The sequence below is a fragment of the Pinus tabuliformis genome, chromosome 4_2 (assembly GCF_031772625.1).
Source record: "Pinus tabuliformis cultivar Carrire ecotype Pingquan chromosome 4_2, CPIR1, whole genome shotgun sequence".
In the NCBI taxonomy this organism is placed as follows: Eukaryota; Viridiplantae; Streptophyta; class Pinopsida; order Pinales; family Pinaceae; genus Pinus; species Pinus tabuliformis.
In genome coordinates, this window is record NC_142304.1 from 213,787,443 (window position 1) to 213,806,493 (window position 19,051).

Genomic DNA, 19,051 nt, shown 5'->3' on the forward strand with positions numbered 1-19,051 from the left:
GGCTGCAATAGTCCTGCTGGATGGTTCATCTCCCCCTCGTTCTTCTGGCAAACATCGCACTCCCGGACATGCTGGAGTACGTCCTCCTTGAGGCCCTTCCATGAGAACCTCTCTCTAATGGCCCTGTAGGTTTTGGCAAACCCCTGATGACCTGCCAATGGTGAATCATGTGAGCCCTGAAGTATCTATTTCTTGAGCTGAGATCCTTCAGTCAAAAAGGTCCGGTCCCTATAGTAGATGATCTCATTGACCACCCTGTACCTATCATCTGCCACCTGCCCATCCAGAACCTCACATGCAAATCTGTCCTTGGAGTACTCCACTAAGAGTCGGGCCTTCCAGCCTGCGTCCAAGCTCATAAGAGACAACGTGGTTGGCCTTCGTGAAAGGGCATCTGCTACCACGTTGTTCTTACCCTTGACATACTCAATGTCAAATTCATATGCTTGGATCTTGCTGATCCACTTCTACTGCCTCTCCTGTAGCTGCTTCTACTCCAAAAAGAACTTGAGGCTATTGTGATCAGTCCTCACCCTGAACCTGTTACCCACCAAATACTACGCGTATTTAGCCAATGCATGCATGATGGCCAACATCTCTTTGTCGTATAGGGTGACCTCCCTGCATCAACACTGCGCTGATCCCCTCTCCCGACGCATCACACTCCAAAACAAATGGCTGCATAAAATCTGGCAACGCAAGCACTGGGGAACTGCTCATAACCTCCTTGAGCCTGTCAAAGGCTCGTTGTGCTGTATCCGACCAACTGAATGCCCCCTTCCTCGTCAAATCTGTCAGGGGCGCAGCAAGCTGTGAGAAACCCTTGACAAACTTCCGATAGTAAGTACAAATGCTAATGAATCCTCGAAGTTCCGTCACGTTTCTCAGCTCCGGCCAATCTCTGATGGCCCTGATCTTCTCCTCGTGGACCCTCACTCCGTCCACTCCTATGATGTGTCCCAAGTATAACATCTCCGTCAACCCGAACTCACATTTGGAGAGCTTGGCATAGAACTGTTGCTCCTCCAAGATGCACAATACTGTTTCAATGTGTTGGAGATGCTCCTCCCAAGTCCTGCTGTAAATGAGGATATCATCAAAGAACACCAACACAAACTTCCTTAAGTGACTACGAAAGATGTGATTCATGCAAGACTGAAATGTAGCTGGGGCATTGGTCAGCCCGAGGGGCATCACCAAAAACTCAAAGTGCCCATAATGACACCTGAAGGCGGTCTTGGGAATGTCCTGCTCCCTCACACGAATCTGATGGTACCTAGATCTCAAATCAATCTTTGAGAAGAACCGTGCTCCTCTCAACTCATTGATCTTGGGTATGGGGTATCTGTTCTTCAGGGTCTTCTTGTTCAGGGCCTTGTAGTCAATGCACATCCTCAATGTGCCATCCTTATTCTTTACCAACACCACGGAAGAAGCAAAAGTACTCGTGCTCGACCGAATGTGCCCAAGAGCTAGCAACTCTTGAATGGCCCGCTCAATCTCATCCCGATAGGCCTTGGGATGCCTATAGGGGGTAGTAATCACTGCCTGTATGCCCTGCTCAAGCTCAATGGTGTGCTCAAACCCCCGGTCCAGTGGCTGTCCTGGCGGAATCTTCCCAAATACTATGGCATATCGGTCAAGGATGGATTGTATCTCTGGGTGCACTATCTGCCCTGTAGTCCCTGCCTCTGATGCACGCAGCTCCACTGCCCACTCTATGTCTCCCTTCCGGAAGACTGCCTCCATCCGATGAGCTGAAACAATCTGAGGCGGGTATGTGTGTTGTCCCCGTATCTTCTCATGCCTCCTTGTCTTCTCATCATCCCACTCCATCTCTAGGGCCTTCCAATCTGTAGTGACCTTCCCTAGAGTGATGAGCCATTGAACACCCAGTACTATGTTGGTGTCCAGAATATTGACCACGAAGAAGTGGTCAGTCAGTGTGTAGGTGCCCATCGTCACTGATAACTCTGGAACATAACGAGCACACACCATGGTCTGATCTCCTGGGACCAAAACTGAAAATCCATCGAAGCTCTCTGTCGGTGTACCTCTCTGTTCAACCATCTATGCATTGATGAAGTTGTGGGTGGCCCCATTATCAACCAAAACTGATACTCGCTGGCCACGTACTGTCCCCCGTACACGCAACATCAAATACTTGGGAACTCCTCGCAATGCTGCAAGGGCTCCTCCGATAGGTACAAAAGCTGCACCACCTGCTGCTGCTGGTGGAGGCGGCAAGGGACCCTGCATGGCATGACCATCTCCTACCTCCACATCATCCTCCACATCCTCTTCCCCGCTGCTCTCAAAAAAGACCTCAATAAAATGTGCTTTGCCAGCAAAACATTTATGTCATGGTGCCCAGGGCTCCTGACAGGGGAAGCACAATGTTAGGGTCCCACCCTAACCCCCTTATTTATGTAGTAGGATCGAGTCATAGTTATAGTTAAGTAAAGTGTCAATAAAGCCCATATTAATAATTGTAAGTGGTTAACCCGCATTTAATGACGGGACCACAGTTAGTTGCAAATGGGCATGGTATTAGATAGATGGGATTAATAAGAACCATGGTATTGCTCCATGGTATTGCATGTATGAGTCATATATAAAGGATAGAGACTCCCTGCGAGGAGCATCGTGTTTTATTTTGTAATCGAGCTCCGCTCTATTGGAGGTTGCCCCCTCGAAGAGGCAAGTGAACATTGCTTTCTGAATAATAAAATACTTGCTGTCATTTCTCACCGTTCTATGTTCAGGGTATATTTTTGCCCATATTTGGTATCCTTGTATCGTCTTGCAGGTTAAGAGCATAACAAGTGGTATCAGAGTGCTTTCCAGGGCCGGTGGGATCTCCATTTTTTAGCAAACTTTTTTTTTTGGCTAGAGACGTGTTCCAGCGCCTTTAAACCACGGGATCTGTCGTTGAGCACATAAACCTGTGGATTTGGGGAGGCATGCACGCAGGAAATACAAGAGGTGGTCACGCTTGTTGGACTCCCTTGTAACCCCTGTGGGTACCCCTTCGAGTAGTAGCACATTAGACAGAACCGCGCACAGACTGTCTTCCAAGTACCCTCTGGTATATCGGAAGCCCCCTAGCTCCCTTGCAACCTCGCCATAGATAAACCATCGGTCGTCTTGCTGCTACAGTACACCGAGAACAGCATTCGGAGAGATTACTCGCTCGTACAATAGGGTAGTCGGGTTGTACGGCTAAGGGTACGGTTGATCCTCCTTGGTTAGTGCCCTGAAAAATTGGGCCGAGTACTACTGTCAGACCCTTATGTATATTGTGATCTGTAGCACCTGACACTCCTCAAGACCATAGTTCCCTTTTCTATCTCTGGATCACGCATAATCTCTGCCAGATCAGATCTCGCAAGTGGGGTTTTGCAGCAGCAGCAGCAATCAGTCCCACAGTTCAGATTTAACAGAACAGCCATTCAGATCTATTAGATCCATCAGATCCACAACAGCAATCTGTTCTGCCGCTCAGATCTATTCGATCAGCCATTCAGATCTCTCAGATCCACCAGATCCGCCATCCAGATCTGAGTAGTTGTGTGGGTTCCTATACCAAGGCGTGATTTTTGCAGGACTTTTGGCAGCATTGACATTTCGGGGATTCGGCTACTGCAGTATTCCTAAGCAAGGAGTAAAACTCTGTTAGGAGTTTTCAGAAAAGAAAAAAAAAAGTCTGAGACCCCCCGGGGCGCTTATTGGTGACCTAGCCCATAAGAATCAGGACAACGAGCTGAGCAAGGTGGTACCATTCAATTGTTAGTGCCAAAAAAAAATAATTCAGGTGGTCCCAAATTTCAAGTACATCGGATCGATGCATGGTAGAAACTAGAGCTCAAGCTATGGCCAATGAGAAGATCGACAAACTTGAACAATCCTTGAAAGACATCCAAGACCAGCTGGCGACAATAACTACAACACTCTCTAAGGGCAAGGCGGAAGCCCGTGAGGAGGCGTATATTGGCAATGAACACAGTGAGGGGGAGTCTAGCCACTCTCTTCACCTCTGGGGCACCCACCAACAATCCCGTCCGCAACCACCCAAGATGGATATGCATAAATTTGATGGTTCTCACCCAGTAGCATGGATAGCACAAATGGAGCAGTATTTCAATTTGAATTACATCTTGGATAATGAGAATCAGCTTATGGTGGGGAGCATGTACATGGACAATGAAAGATGGCAATGGTGGCAATGGCATCAAGGTTGCAATGGAAGGCCCTTGACTTGCGACACATTCAAAAAAGCTCTTATGGAGCGCTTTGACCATGACTTTGCTTTTTTGGGTCATCTCACTAAGCTCCGACAGACTGGCACAGTGCATCAATATATTACAGCCTTTGAAGCCTTAGCTTTCCGCACTATAGGTCTACAAGATGAGTTCTACACGGAATGTTTTATCAGTGGTCTTAAAGAGGTCATACAAGCTCACGTCTGACTGCACCACCCTCCCACATGGTCGGAGGCTTGCAAGGTAGCTCGTAAAGTTGAACGTGCGTTAGCGGCCCAGTCCAATCGCCCAAATTTCACCTCCAAGGGTCACCCCCCACAAGCTCACAACACTACCCAAACACTTAAGGTTCAAAAGGTGTCACCTGCAAAAATGGCAGAAAGAAGAAAGCAGGGATTATGTTACTACTGTGATGAAAAATACTCCTCCTGTCATAAATGCAAGGAGCCCAAATTCTTTCAAATTGATGCTACTGATCACAGCTCATTGGAGGAAGCCCCATCACTTGAGGAACCTAAGGAGGAAGAAGAGGACAACCAAAAGGACAATGTCCCTGACGAACCAGTTATTTCGCTACATGCTTTAGCAGGGATTTCTTCACCTCAAACTCTCAAAATCAGAGGTTTTATTAAGCATCGCCCACTAGTAGTCTTGATTGATAATGGAAGTACACATAATTTCATCCATCAAAGAGTCGTGGAAGCAGTGCATTGTTTTGTACGAGCAGTTTCTAACTTCCAAGTCCAAATTGCGGATGGGGGACAATGAAATGTGACGGCCGCTGTGAAAATGTCAAACTTCAAATGGGGGATTATTAGTTGAAGACCCACATGTTTGCCATACACATGGGAGGGTGCGACATTGTCCTCGGTGCTGAATGGCTTCGCACACTTGGGCCAATCACAATGGATTTCTAGGGTTATATATGAGCTTTAAGCAGAACAACCACACACATACCCTCTACGGACTCCAAGCGGGAGCTCCTTCTATCATCAATTCACATAGGATGGAAAAATTGTTAAAAAAGGGCCATCATGGAGTTATAGCTCAATTTAATGCCATCCAGGCCTTCGAACCCAATTCTCTTCCGATTCATCCTGAGATGCAACAGATTTTAAATAACCATCTGTCGGTCTTTGACAAGCCTCATGAGCTTCCACCCTCGAGAAGGGAACATGATCATAGCATCACTTTGGTCCTAGGGGCCCAACCACCAAATGTGTGCCCATATAGATATCCGTTCGCCCAAAAGAATGAAATAGAAAAAATAATCAAGGAACTTTTGGAAGCAGGCGTCATTCGTCCCAGCATTAGTCCTTATTCATCATCGGTGGTCATGGTGCTCAAGAAAGATGGGGAATGGCGTATGTGTCCAGACTTCAGGGCCCTCAATAAGTTGATAGTCAAAGATAAATTTCCCATCCCGGTTGTTGATGATTTGCTAGATGAACTAAATGGGGCTCAATTCTTCACTAAGCTGGATCTTCGCTCAGGCTACCACCAAATTCGCATGAAAGAAGTCGACATTCCAAAGACTGCTTTCAGAACTCATGAAGGCCATTATGAGTTCCTGGTCATGCCATTTGGTCTTTGTAATGCCCCATCTACTTTTCAGAGCCTTATGAACCACCTCCTCAAACCATATCTCAGAAAATTTGTCCTTGTTTTCTTCGATGACATCCTCATCTACAGTCGCACTTGGGCCGCACATCTTCAACATGTAGATCTGCTCTTGCAACTGCTCCACAAGCATAAATTATTTGTTAAGATGTCCAAGTGTTCTTTTGGCATGGAAGAAGTTGAGTATTTGGGCCACATTGTGGGGCGTGAAGGTGTCAGGGTGGACCCCAAAAAGATCCAGGCAATGCAAGATTGGCCTCAACCTAAGACCTTGAAGAGCCTGAGAGGATTTTTGGGTCTCACGAGCTACTATCGCAAATTTGTCCGCAATTATGGTCGCATTGCGAAGCCCCTCACTCAACTCCTCAAGAAAAATTCATTCCTCTGGAATGATGAAGCACAACAGGCCTTTACAGCTCTCAAAAATGCCATGTGTTCCACTCCAGTCTTAGCACTACCCGACTTCACCAAATCTTTTGTCATTGAATGTGATGCTTCAGGTATGGGTATTGGGGCGGTCTTAATGCAGGAAGGTCGACCCTTGGCCTTCACAAGCCAACAACTAAGTGGGAAGAATTTGGGACAATCTACCTATTAGAAGGAAATGATGGCCATCTTACATGCAGTAGATACCTGGCGACCTTACTTATTGGGGCAACGTTTCCAAATCCGCACAGACCATCACAGCCTTAAATATTTTTTGGAGCAATGCCTATCCTCACCACAACAAAATAAATGGCTCACCAAAATGCTGGGATATGATTATGAGACCATTTACAAGAAAGGGTGCGAAAATATTGTAGCAGATACATTATCTCGCCAATTTGAGGAGGAAAGTACCTTGCTCGCAATTTCCATTCCCATTCTAGAATGGATTGAAGAGGCTCGCAGGGAATGGTTTTCACATCCCTGGCTCTCCCAACACATTACTCAATTGCAGGCGGATCCAAATTCCATCAAGGGCTACTCGTGGCAGGATGAGATTCTTCGCTACAAGGACAAAGTCGTAATATCACCAACATCCACCCTCAAAAGCCGCATTTTGGCAGAGTTGCACTCATCCCCCACTGCAAGACATTCAGGCTTTCAGAGGACGTATGCTCGCACTAGAACATTTTTTTGGACAGGCATGAAAAAGGACATTCTTACTTTTGAAGCGGAATGCGATGTCTGTCAGTGCCCAAAAGGGGAGACAGTCAAAGCACCAGGCACATTACAACCATTGCCCATCCCGGCATCAATATGGACGGAGGTTTCTATGGACTTCATTACATGTCTTCCAAAGTTAGGAAATAAGTCAGTCATCATGGTGGTTGTGGACCGACTTTCTAAGTATGCTCATTTTTGCGCCCTACCCCACCCTTTTACACCGACTTTGGTCACTCAATCTTTCATGGATCAGATCTTCAAATTGCATGGCATGCCCACTTCTATTGTGTCTGATCGTGACCCGATCTTCACCAGTAATTTTTGGCAGGAACTCTTCAGGCTACAAGGTACCCAACTAAAACTTAGTACTTCCTATCATCCACAAACGGATGGTCAAACTGAAGTAGTCAACAAATGTCTGGAAACCTACTTTAGATGTTTCATTTCAGAAAAGCAACATCTTTGGATACAGTGGTTACCTCTAGCTGAATGGTGGTATAACACCAACTATCATGCCACCACCAAAGTGACTCCCTATGAAGCAGTTTATGGTCAACTCCCTCCTTCCCCTACTTCTTATATCAAGGGGTGCTCAAAGGTACAAGCAGTGGATCAACTCCTACAGAACAGCATAACCATGCTCGCCCATCTTAGAGAGAATCTTCATCAAGCTCAAAACTGCATGAAGCAACAGGTAGATCAACATCGCTCAGAACGCCAATTTCAAGAAGGGGATTAGGTATTTTTGAGGATGCAACCATATAAGCAAACATCACTCAAAGACAAGGGTTGTCAGAAACTATCTCCAAAATTCTACGAACCGTATCAAGTACTTCAGCGCATTGGAGAAGTGGCCTACAAGCTAGCTTTGCCACCCACTGCAAAAATCCATCTAGTTTTCCATATCTCATGCCTTAAGAAAGTGATTGGGAACAATTGCCAAATTCAAATCAGTCTACCTGAATTGGATGAAGAAGGGTCAATCTGGCTCCATCTTGAACAGATCCTAGACACATGAGAACGGCACCTGCGTGGCCGCATGATCAAGGAAGTCCTCGTCAAGTGGAAAGACACCTCTCCGGAAGATGCAACCTGGGAACCAGCCACTATTCTTCAGCAGTTTCCGCAGCTTCAGCCTTGAGGACAAGGCTATTCTTATGGGGGAGGGCATGTTAGGGTCCCACCCTAACCCCCTTATTTATGTAGTAGGATCCAGTCATATTTATAGTTAAGTAAAGAGTCAATAAAGCCCATATTAATATTTGTAAGTGGTTAACCCGCATTTAATGACGGGACCACAGTTAGTTGCAAATGGGCCATGGTAATAAGAACCATGGTATTGCATGTATGAGTCATATATAAAGGATAGAGACTCCCTGCGAGGAGCATCGTGTCTTATTTTGTAATCGAGCTCTGCTCTATTGGAGGTTGCCCCCTCGAAGAGGCAAGTGAACGTTGCTTTCTGAATAATAAAATACTTGTTGTTATTTCTCACTGTTCTCTGTTCTGGGTATATTTCTGCCCATATTTGGTATCCTTGTATCGTCTTGCAGGTTAAGAGCATAACACACAACCGCTTCTTCTTCAACTACCTCCTAGCATCATCATCAATCTGTACTCGTCCTGGATTCCCCTTCGGAGGCGGAATCCTCCCATCCTTCCCCTTAGGTTGAAAAGCCTGTCACTGGGGGTAAGGTGTCTGGGTCCTGGGTAAGACATCCTGTAAGTCCCAGGTCCTGCTAATAGCATCCTGAACGGTGGTCGGTCTAGCGGATCTGACTAGACACCGAAGTGGCTCTGCTAACCCCTCAACATACATGTAGATCCTCCGTGTCGTGGATAGATCTGGCACCATCACTGAAACCCTCAAAAAGTCCGCAATGTAGGTCTTTGGGCTCCCTGTCTGTTTGAGCCTCGTCAGCTCAACAAAGTGTTGTTCCAGATCCCTCCAGTCAAACCTCTCAATCAGTCTCCTGGTGAACTTGGCATACGTCGTCACTGTGGAATGCCCGAGTGTAACCATCCCATGGAACCACCAATCCTGGGCCTCACCATCCAAATGTAATGTCACCACCTTGATGACCTCTGTCTTCGACATCTGGTTAAGTTAGAAATAGATGTCCAACTTCTCCACCAAAGACCTTGTCGAACTGTTTGATGAGCCATCAAACGTAGGCAAGTGAAATTTACTAGTAGTGCGGTGGGTGTCTCCATCGTGATAATGTCGGTATCCTCTGTGATGGTCGCGGGGTCTACTATCCCGCTGGAGCTGAACAAAGTCTCTGAATGAGAGAGCATCCCTGAACTCCTGCCCATAGGCCTGGTACTCCGCAAAATAATCGCCCATATGACCGGGCTCTACCTCCTGCTGTGCTCCAGCCCCTGTATCTGCTCCTAGGAAAGTGGGCATGGTAGAGCATATAGGGGCATGTGAGGCCACTTGCTGAGTAGTATCACGCTGAGTGGCACCCTGCTCTGGCAAATGGTGAGATGCACTCGATCTCTCTCCAACCTGGAAAACTCGTGGGCTCTCACGCTGTCTAGCCTCCACTACCGTGAATCTCTGCACCATCACCTCGATCTGCCTCAACAGATCCTGCACTGATTTGAGGAGCATGTCCGTAAATTTCTTCCCGTCATCATCTGCCATCGGATTCTCTTGCTTTGCGTCCACCACAGGCTCCTCCTGTCCTGCGTCCACCACAGGAACACAGTCTCCCTCTCCGTAAGTGTTCTCTAGCCTACGCCCAGCATCTCTATATCTCCTACCTCTGTAACAGATGTAGGGCTTTCCCCCGGTGTCATAGATTGCTAGCTCCACAAGCTGTGCCAGATCTATGCTTTGATACCACTATAATATCCCGTTTCAGAGATTTTCCCCAAAACCCCAGTAAACTCCACCCAAATACGCACAAATAATATAATAACCGGGAAACTCAAAATGATAAAAATAACAGTGGTGTAACATATAATAATATAAGCATGAAATATAAGCAGATACTCGAGAAATGCAGAGAGAAATGCTAAGCCATTTTATTATACTTTGTAATGGAATGAGTACAGGAGGTGATCAGAGGGATGGTACCTCGACTTGCACCAGGCAAGTGAAGAAATACACTCAGAATAACAAGGAATGGCCTCTGTGTGGATGCTGTTGGGAAACTATCGTGCTGCTGTTACTGCTGGAAATCAAATGAGGATTTGGGGATGTTCCCCTCCTCAAAAAATGCTAAAACTTTGGAATCCGCCCTTATCCAGAAAAACCCAGAAAGATTTTCTGAAATGTTCGACCCCCAAAAATTGCCCCTTTGGGGAATCACGCAATCCCTCAAGACCCTGCGCTGCCACTAAGTAGAATCCTCCAAAATACTGCCCGAAACTCTGCCAAAACCCTCCAATATGCAAGAGCTAATCCCTTGCTCAATATCCTACCTCAACTCCTCCACAAATCCTCAACCCAGAACTGCTCCCAGAAGAACTGCATCTCTCTCTCTCAAGACTGCGCAGTCTCCCAATGCTCAGCTCCACCTCAATGCCTAAGATCAAAACTACTGCAAAAATATTACTGAAAATACCTTGCCCGAGTAGGCACTCGAAGTCCCCCGGGGCTAAGGGTGAGATCTTCGAACGAAGACACTCAGTGCACTAAACAGTGTTGCCGACTAGCTAAACAGCCAGCATGCTCTAAGTTGAAGTGACTAGCTCAAATGCACATAATCGAATGACAAAATGAGGGTCTCCTCTCTCCTTTATAGCATTGGCCTCTCCCAATCCCAAGGCTCACCTCTTCCAACGTAATCCCCTCTTGCCACGTGTTGCCTTTCCATCTGCGCAGTCCCTCCAGGTGTCTGCATGGGCCCCATCTCTGCATGGTCCTTTGGCCCCCTTGGCTCCCCTTTAAGTCACAACGTTGTGCTACTAGGAAGTGACTTTTTATTCTAAAAGTGAGTTATGTCCCCTTTTCCTCACCTTTTTATTTACAAATAACTATAGAAGGAAAAATTGATCAAAATCAAATATTCTAATTAGCCATGGCTAATTAGGAATATTATAGGTAATGATCCATGAGGTGGACTCCTCAAGGACCCTGTCGAATCTCTATAGCTCTCTAGGGCTACAACTTCAAGTCACCCCACCACACTGTTGAAGGTATGGTTGCCATCATTGCAATGTCTTCCTCCAACGTGGAGGACAACCTATCTATCTCAGCATGTGTTACTTCCTGGTCCTGCTTCTCCTGCTTGTCCTTCTTTCTGAGAGGACACTGGGTACTGTAGTGGCCAAACTTGCCACACCTGAAGCACTTGACCTTAGATAGGTCCTTCTTCTTCTTCTTTTGCTCCCCCTGCCCCTAACTGGGACCCTTTGATGTGAGGGCCACATTCTCCTCCTCCTTCACACCCTTCAATCTGCTGCTACTACTGCCATTGATGGAGCTCTTTAGAAGAGCTCGCCTCAACTCCTCCTGCTACAAGTCAGCCCACATTTTGTCCCATCCTGGTAGCGTGTCTCTGCCCAATATACTTTGGACAAAGACTTGCCAATCCTCCGAGACACTATTTAGTGCCAACTATACTAGCTTTGAGGGTTGAGGTGTTGCCCCAACATATGCAAACTAGTCTAGGACCTCCTGAATCCTAGTGAGAAAAGGATCTATGCCTTCCCCCTTCTGCATCCTGATGCATCTCAGCTTTTCTTCCAAGAACATCATCTGTTGCTCAGAAGTACTCTGGTATGGTGTGGAGAGAGCTACCCACATTTCCTTGGCAGTATTCTTGCCAGAAATATGTGAGACTATGTGATCTTGGACTCCATCCAAAATCACCCTTCGCTTGCGCCATCTCCTTCCTGTATTCCTTCAGCTGGTCCACATCCTAGAGAACTACCACCACATTATCTACATAGGTTTTCAGGCCATATTCATCTAGAAGGAAGGACATCCTAACCTTCCAGATGACATAGTTGGAATCACCATCCAGCCTATCCTAATCTCTAAGCCCTGATGTGGCCATCTTTGAATCTGTCGAAAACTCCTTCTTTCTCTTTGCTTGGCTACTATTCTACTATACACACTCCCTTCTGGAGAGAAGAAATCTTCCCTCAGCTACTGCCAATCTGCCTAGAAAAAATCAAAATTTTGAGACTCGAAGTTCCCTGAGAGAAATTTTCCCTCTTTTGTGTGTGCTTTTCTCTTCCACCTGACGTTGATTCTACTACTGCAAATTGCAGAAAAACCCTTTGCATCCAACCAAAAATATGCTCAACAAAATCTGAGTTGTTGTTGCTCCCTTTGATTGCTGGAATCACAATCTCGGGCAATTCGACTTTTCTGCAACCCAGCAACTGAAAATTGAATTTTCCGCCCCAGCAATTTGGTCTGCCTGTCAATGAACTACGCAACCTATAGGAATTTCGGCATGTTGCTCCTACCCCTTATGAGCAACAAAATTCACTTCTCCGCTTACGAGCTTCCAGGCTGATCACTCACGCTTTGATACCATGAGAAAATTCCAAACTGAAATCCTATTGCAACAACTGGAATTTATTTTTCTAATTATTAATTTTTTTTTAAATTTATTTGCTATAGAAAATATCAAATAAATCACGCTGCAACCTCCACAAATAAAGACTACAGAAATAATAGCACTGGAAACTGGGAAAATACAAGCACACACACAATAAAAATGACACTGTTATTTTTGGACAAATGTCCCTGGCAAAACCTAACTTGGGAAAACCAGTGTAGCAGATGAGGGTTTTATTATTATGCAATAGTGAATTCTGAGTACAAACCATGGATGCCCAACTGACAATCCAAACAGTAAGAAAATCTGGCCAAAATTATTTAAGGGAAGTTTCCTTCTTCCACAAGCAACCTCGGCACAACTTTCCTTCAGCGAAATCGTCCTCCTGGACCCTCTACGTCAGCCTCTGCATAGTGCTTGCGCATACCCTTGGACGTCTAAGCCCATAACTGCCTCTGATGAAGTCATTATGCCTGTCTCTACTGAGGAAACTGATTCTTTGGCCCTCTGGAAGACCTTCTAGACCTCTGGAACTTGAATCTATTTTTCCTCTAGCCAAATCAAATTGCTTTTCTAGAGCAACTATGCAGTCCTCTATGCGGCCTCTCTGGGAATAAATCGACCTCCTTGCTACTGCCTCTAGGGATCTGGAAAACTTCCTTCAGACCACTATATCTACCCCTCACTGTCTCTGCTACCTCACCGAAGCTCGAACTCTTCGAAAACTGACTGCTGCTACTCCGGAAAATCGAATTCTCCAAATGACTCTAGTGTATTCTCCATCACCACATCGATCCCTTTTTATATCTTCCTGTTGGGACTCCAATGACCAAGATTTTTAATCGATGGCTCAGATAATTTCTGGATCCATGTGAGTTTCTAAAGAATTCTCACCTTGACTTAATTAATTCTGATTAATTAACCAGTTTTCTAAGTTTAGACTTAGGAAATACTAAAAAGTTGGTTAATAATCTAATTAAGTAATTTCGAGGTGGAATTTCTAGAAATGATTTCTGAGTTTTGGAGATCTCATGTATTCTAGCCTCTCCACCAAATTTCGTGGCTAGAATACATCCAATGCTACAAAAACTAACGCCCACTAGGGGTTGAGACATTCATGGGTTCCTTAATGATGCAATGGGCACTCATAGGGGCCTTAGGAATCGGGGTAATGGTCATAGTGATAGGGGTAGAGCTCATGTTCAGTTTTTGCTCATGCGCTAGATTTATTATCCTGACCATATTTTGCATTTTGTGGTACATTTCTTGTTCTATTTGGCCATATTATGATTTTATATTTCTTTTTAGCTGCATCAACCTCCGGGCCATCGTTCTAGGCCCAACTTAAGGTGTGGACAAGGGGAGGGGGAAGTCAACACCTTGTGGACCAAATGGGCAAATGTGGACCTAGATGGGGAAATGCGAAAGAGGCTTGTAATGAGCGAAGGGGAGTGAGATATATGGTGTCAGAAAGTGGGACACAACCAAATTTAGGGTTTACAATGTAGTGCCATTCCTAAAGCTAGTAGTCAATAAAGGAGATCCCATAGGACTAGGATATATGATTAACTCCCCAAGTTGAGATAAGGAAACAATAGTAGAGTCTAAGCCCTTCATTCTTCAGTTGTCCAATAATCCATGCCCAAGTGTGCCCAAGAAAAGCAAGCATAAACACCCAATTACATAATGAAACATCATACCTTCAGGGTTGGATGGCCCATCTTCAAACATATGGTCATAACAAATGAGCAAGGGTACACAATGGTTAGCTCAGGTAGTAGAGAATAATAACACATCAGAGCTATCAAGTGGCTGCAAGGGGCTGTTGGTTGTCTGCTGAAGTCAAATCTAGGAGAAAAATTCTCCTATAGGAGTCACCCACTAGTGTTGGGTAATAGTAACATAGCCATTACAAGTTTATTTGGATTGATAGAATAAATTTTTGAGTTTTGACCCAAAAAAGGATTCAACCCAAAATTATTACAAGCGGTCTACAGATTGTTGGAAACATTAAGATACTTGTAGATAGAAGTGTTGGTTGATTTTTATCAATACTAACTTGCTTCCAACCATTTCCACCCAAAAAGCTATTAATTTACTATGTTTTGACACTTGTGGGTGGCGTCAAAAGGGAATTTTGCTTGATGTTTTCTGTGTTTTTCCTATTTTTGTAGGTCCAAAAAGTGCAAGAAAGCAACATAATCATCCATTTTCATCCAGTTACAAAGAGATAACTAAAGAAAAATCATTCCCCAATTGGTAATATTCTACTTTCTGGTATGCATTATTTTTGCATTTAATTTCATTTATAGATCAGTAAAATTAAAACAATTAACTCCTACCTTCACCTTAGATACCTGTACTAAGCACTAGTCTAGTAAATTTTCTTGGAGATACTTGTCTATGTAAGAAAGCCTCCCATAGCCTTTTGTAGAAGTTAGGGTTAAAGAGTGAGGACTTGTTTTGAAGTAAGAGTGGACACTTTTCCTATGTAATGCACCTAGCACCTCATGAGGACCTTGACGAGACTGCTAAAATGGTAAGTAACAAGTTTATCTAGCTTTGGGATTGTTGGAAATATTCTTGGGTTATAATGGAAAGTGGTTGATTTGATCCTAGACCTAGCCCATATCACTCTAACGAGTTAGCCATTTCCCATATATATATCAACAATTAATCATTTTACATTACAAATAAAATAAAATAAAATTAGGGGTATAGTCATGATCAATAGACGAGGCTATTAAGAGTTTCATGATCTTTGCATTGTTCAAGTCATTGACAAAATATAGAATTCATGAAAATATTAATGTCTGAATTTTTATATCCAAGGTCATGTTATAGGTAATATGGAAAATAATGAGCAATATTATGATTCAAACCTAAAAGGCGTGACAATTGAGTCTGAAAGCCCAATATGCAGTCTTCTAGTTGCCTTTTCTCCTCTTCATTTGCATCAATTTGGCTTTGCATCCTATAGAGAAGCATCCAACAAGAAGTACTAGTTTGAGTAATCTATATAAATTATATACAATAAATTCTTAATTTTACTTTTTGAAATAGTGTATATTTATTTTGAAAACTAAGGTAAATTTGTTACATGAGGAAGATTAGATATTAATTGTGACAAAGAATTCCTAATGACAATAGTGATCATTCTTTATTCAATAGATAAAACTATAAATGTACAAAATAAATTCAAGGATCAATATGCAATTGTAAAATAAATAGTTTAGTAGTTATCCTTGTTACCATTTATATTGTATATGAGAGGTGACACCATCACACATTTTAGAACTTTGTAGGATGGTTCATGAGGTCTTGTCTTGACTTGAAGATGTTGTTGCTTGATTGAGGAGACTCATTTCTCCTTGTGATGGATTATCAAGACCTAATTTTCCCTTCATGATGGAATATCTTTGTTGATGGGGACTTTAGGTTCATGGCTGCATTTGGTACTTTTGTTGATGGTTGTGAGGAGCCCTTTCATGTTACGATAGATGATGTTGTTCATGGTTAGCATAGCCTAATACTCATACATCTCAAAGTCTCTTTTTCATTGACTTTGGCTTATGTGACATAGTCGACATTAGCTCACATGTGGAGGAAATTGATTAGTATTTTATGCAATGTTGTGAACATTGTGATCGGGATTAAATCGGTGAGGGTCCAAAATCAGAAAAAACCGAAAAAATCAGGGAAAAATTGGTAAAAATCAAGAAAAAATAGGCAAATACAATTTTTTTTCAAAATTTGTAATATCTAAAGCATCCACAACATAATATAAATGCATTGACACATAAATATGAAAATAGACCTAATTCATAACGTGTAATATCATGTCTAGTGCTACATCACACATTACAACAAATCATGAGTCCCGACTCAGCCTAAAAATATCAATAAAAAATATAATAATGTGTCTCATATCATGAGTCATAATGTCATATACAATGAAATGAACCAAATAACTAAGACTACCTTTTTCCTCTGCCCCTCTTGCGAGAAAATGTAACAACTTTCCCTCTACATGAAGAAGGCCTTGGGGCTAGCACTGGCAGTGGACTCTACTATGCTCTAGAAGCTGAAAAACTAGAAGCTATAGGAGGTAGACCACGTGGTCTACTGGTGACCATGGTAGGTGGTGTCACCTCCTCCTCCTTTACAGCTGCTACCCCCTCCACTACCTCCTCCTCTAACTAATCTGGGGTTGACTCCATGATAGGCCTCTCAGCCTCAACCCTCCATGCAGCAGTGGTGTCAATCCCATCCAATGAGATGGCCTCCACATTAAGTGTCTTCTCAGGTTGCCTCACCCACAATTGAAGATTAGTAGATGTAGACCATGTCATTAAGTCGTTGGGACTCCAACTTGTATAAGGGTCATAAATTAATAAATTATAAAGAATAAGTTAATAATTATGAAAATTATTATCTAATGAATTCAAAAAATTAATTGGAATATTTTTAACCTATTGCACTTCTTGGTGTGTATTTTTCCAAATACACTCCAATTGTGCTCGCATCCGGAGGAGCTACATGTTTGGCTGAGCACTCTAATGGCAAGCCTTTGGAGATTGGGTACTCTACCATCATAGCTTCTCCACAATACATCTACAACAAATAAGATAAACATAAGAAAAAATTGAAATTTGAAAGTTTAATCAAAGTATGAAGAGACAATGAAATTTGAAACAAACTAAAGCTTACCTAGCATTTGAGTTTTCCTATCCACAGTAGCCATGTCAAAGCTAAATGTGCCTCCTGCCATCTTGTATATCTCCATTTCTTTGGATATTTTTGCATGTTATGTTGGAGATGACACCATCTTCTAAACACAAGTGAAGAATCCTAAGAAGCCACAAAAGTAAGAAAATGTGGGGTTCAAGTAGATCCCTACACCATGAATCGGACGATGGAGTGTATCGTTCCATCACTCATCACTCACATCCCATATGAGTTGTTGTCTCTGAAACCCATCATCCCCTTTATCATCATAATAGCTGCGAATGGATTCTTTGGCCCTATCCATGGCCTCATACAAGTAGCCCATTGTGGGCTTGTCTCCATTAACTAATCAAAGAATCCATTCGCAATGAGATGGCCTCCACATCAGGTGTCTTCTCAGGTTGCCTCACCCACAATCGAAGATTGTAGTAGATGTAGACCATGTCATTAAGTCACTGGGACTCCAACCTGTACAAGGGTCATAAACTAATAAATTATAAATAATAAATTAATAATTATGAAAAATTATTATTTAATGAATTCAAAAAATTAATTGGAATAGTTTTAACCTTTGCACTTCTTGGTGTGTATTTTTCCAAATACACTCCAGTTGTGCTCTCATCCAGAGGAGCTACATGTTTGGCTGAGCACTCGAATGGCAAGCCTTTGGAGATTGGGTACTCTACCATCATAGCTTCTCCATAATTCATCTACAACAGATAAGATAAAAATAAGAAAAAAATTGAAATTTGAAAATTTAAAAGAAGTATGAAGAGACAATGAAATTTGAAACAAACTAAAGCTTACCTGGGATTTGAGTCTTCCTATCCACAATAGCCATGTTAAAGTTAAATGTGCATCCTGCCATCTTGTATATCTCCATTTCTTTGGATATTTTTGCATGTTATATTGGAGATGACACTATCTTCTAAACACAAGTGAAGAATCCTAAGAAGCCACAAGAGCAAGAAAATGCGGGGTTCAGGTAGATCCCTACACCATGAATGGGACGATGGAGCGTATTGTTCCATCACTCATCACTCACGTCCTATATGAGCTGTTGTCTCTGGAACCCATCACCCCCCTTATCATCATAATAGCTGCGAATGGATTCTTTTGCCCTATCCATGGCCTCATACAAGTAGCCCATTGTGGGCTTGTCTCCATTAACTAATCGAAGAATCCTCCTCGTCCAATAAGTGAACCACGAGCAATCTCTGAATGATTAAGGGGATCCATGGGGTGCAATCTGTTGTTGTGGAGGCCCATGGTTCTGATTCCTGAATGCTCACCCTACATGTGAAAATTCTATCACTGCAACATCTTATTTACTTTGCCTACTTATTTTAAATAAGTTATTTATGAAATTCCTTCAATAAACATTAAAATAAGTTCCGCTACAGATATCACATCATAATACAGAAACAAACACATGCACAAGAATCAACACATTGACACAGATATTTTAGACAACAGTCCCCGGAAAATCCCAATGTGGGAAAATCGGTGCAGCAAGGTAGGATTTTATTATTCAACAATTCTTCAGTACAACAGGGTGCCAAACTGGCTTACCCAATAGAGAGAAAATTTCTCCAGCACTTCTCCCAGTCCTAGCGTTAGCCTGGATAACCTCTGTGGAGCTGCCACACACACTGCGTCAGCCCCTGCTTTTCTACATCAGCCCTGGGCCTCTTTGCGTTACCCACGCATGCCCTCTAGTGACTACGCAGTCTCCTGCTGCCTCAACGTCTGCTTGAAAGGCCCTGC

General features: G+C 43.4%; 1 protein-coding gene across 1 annotated transcript in view; it reads right to left on the reverse strand.

The window, feature by feature from the left end:
• The window catches only part of LOC149168863 (uncharacterized), a 446,780-nt gene that overhangs the window by 68,041 nt on the left and 359,688 nt on the right, over positions 1-19,051 (reverse strand). The window contains exon 6 of the mRNA XM_089426985.1: positions 15,439-15,530. Within this exon, the coding sequence (XP_089283111.1) occupies positions 15,439-15,530 (92 nt within the window). The remainder of the gene's footprint in view (positions 1-15,438; positions 15,531-19,051) is intronic.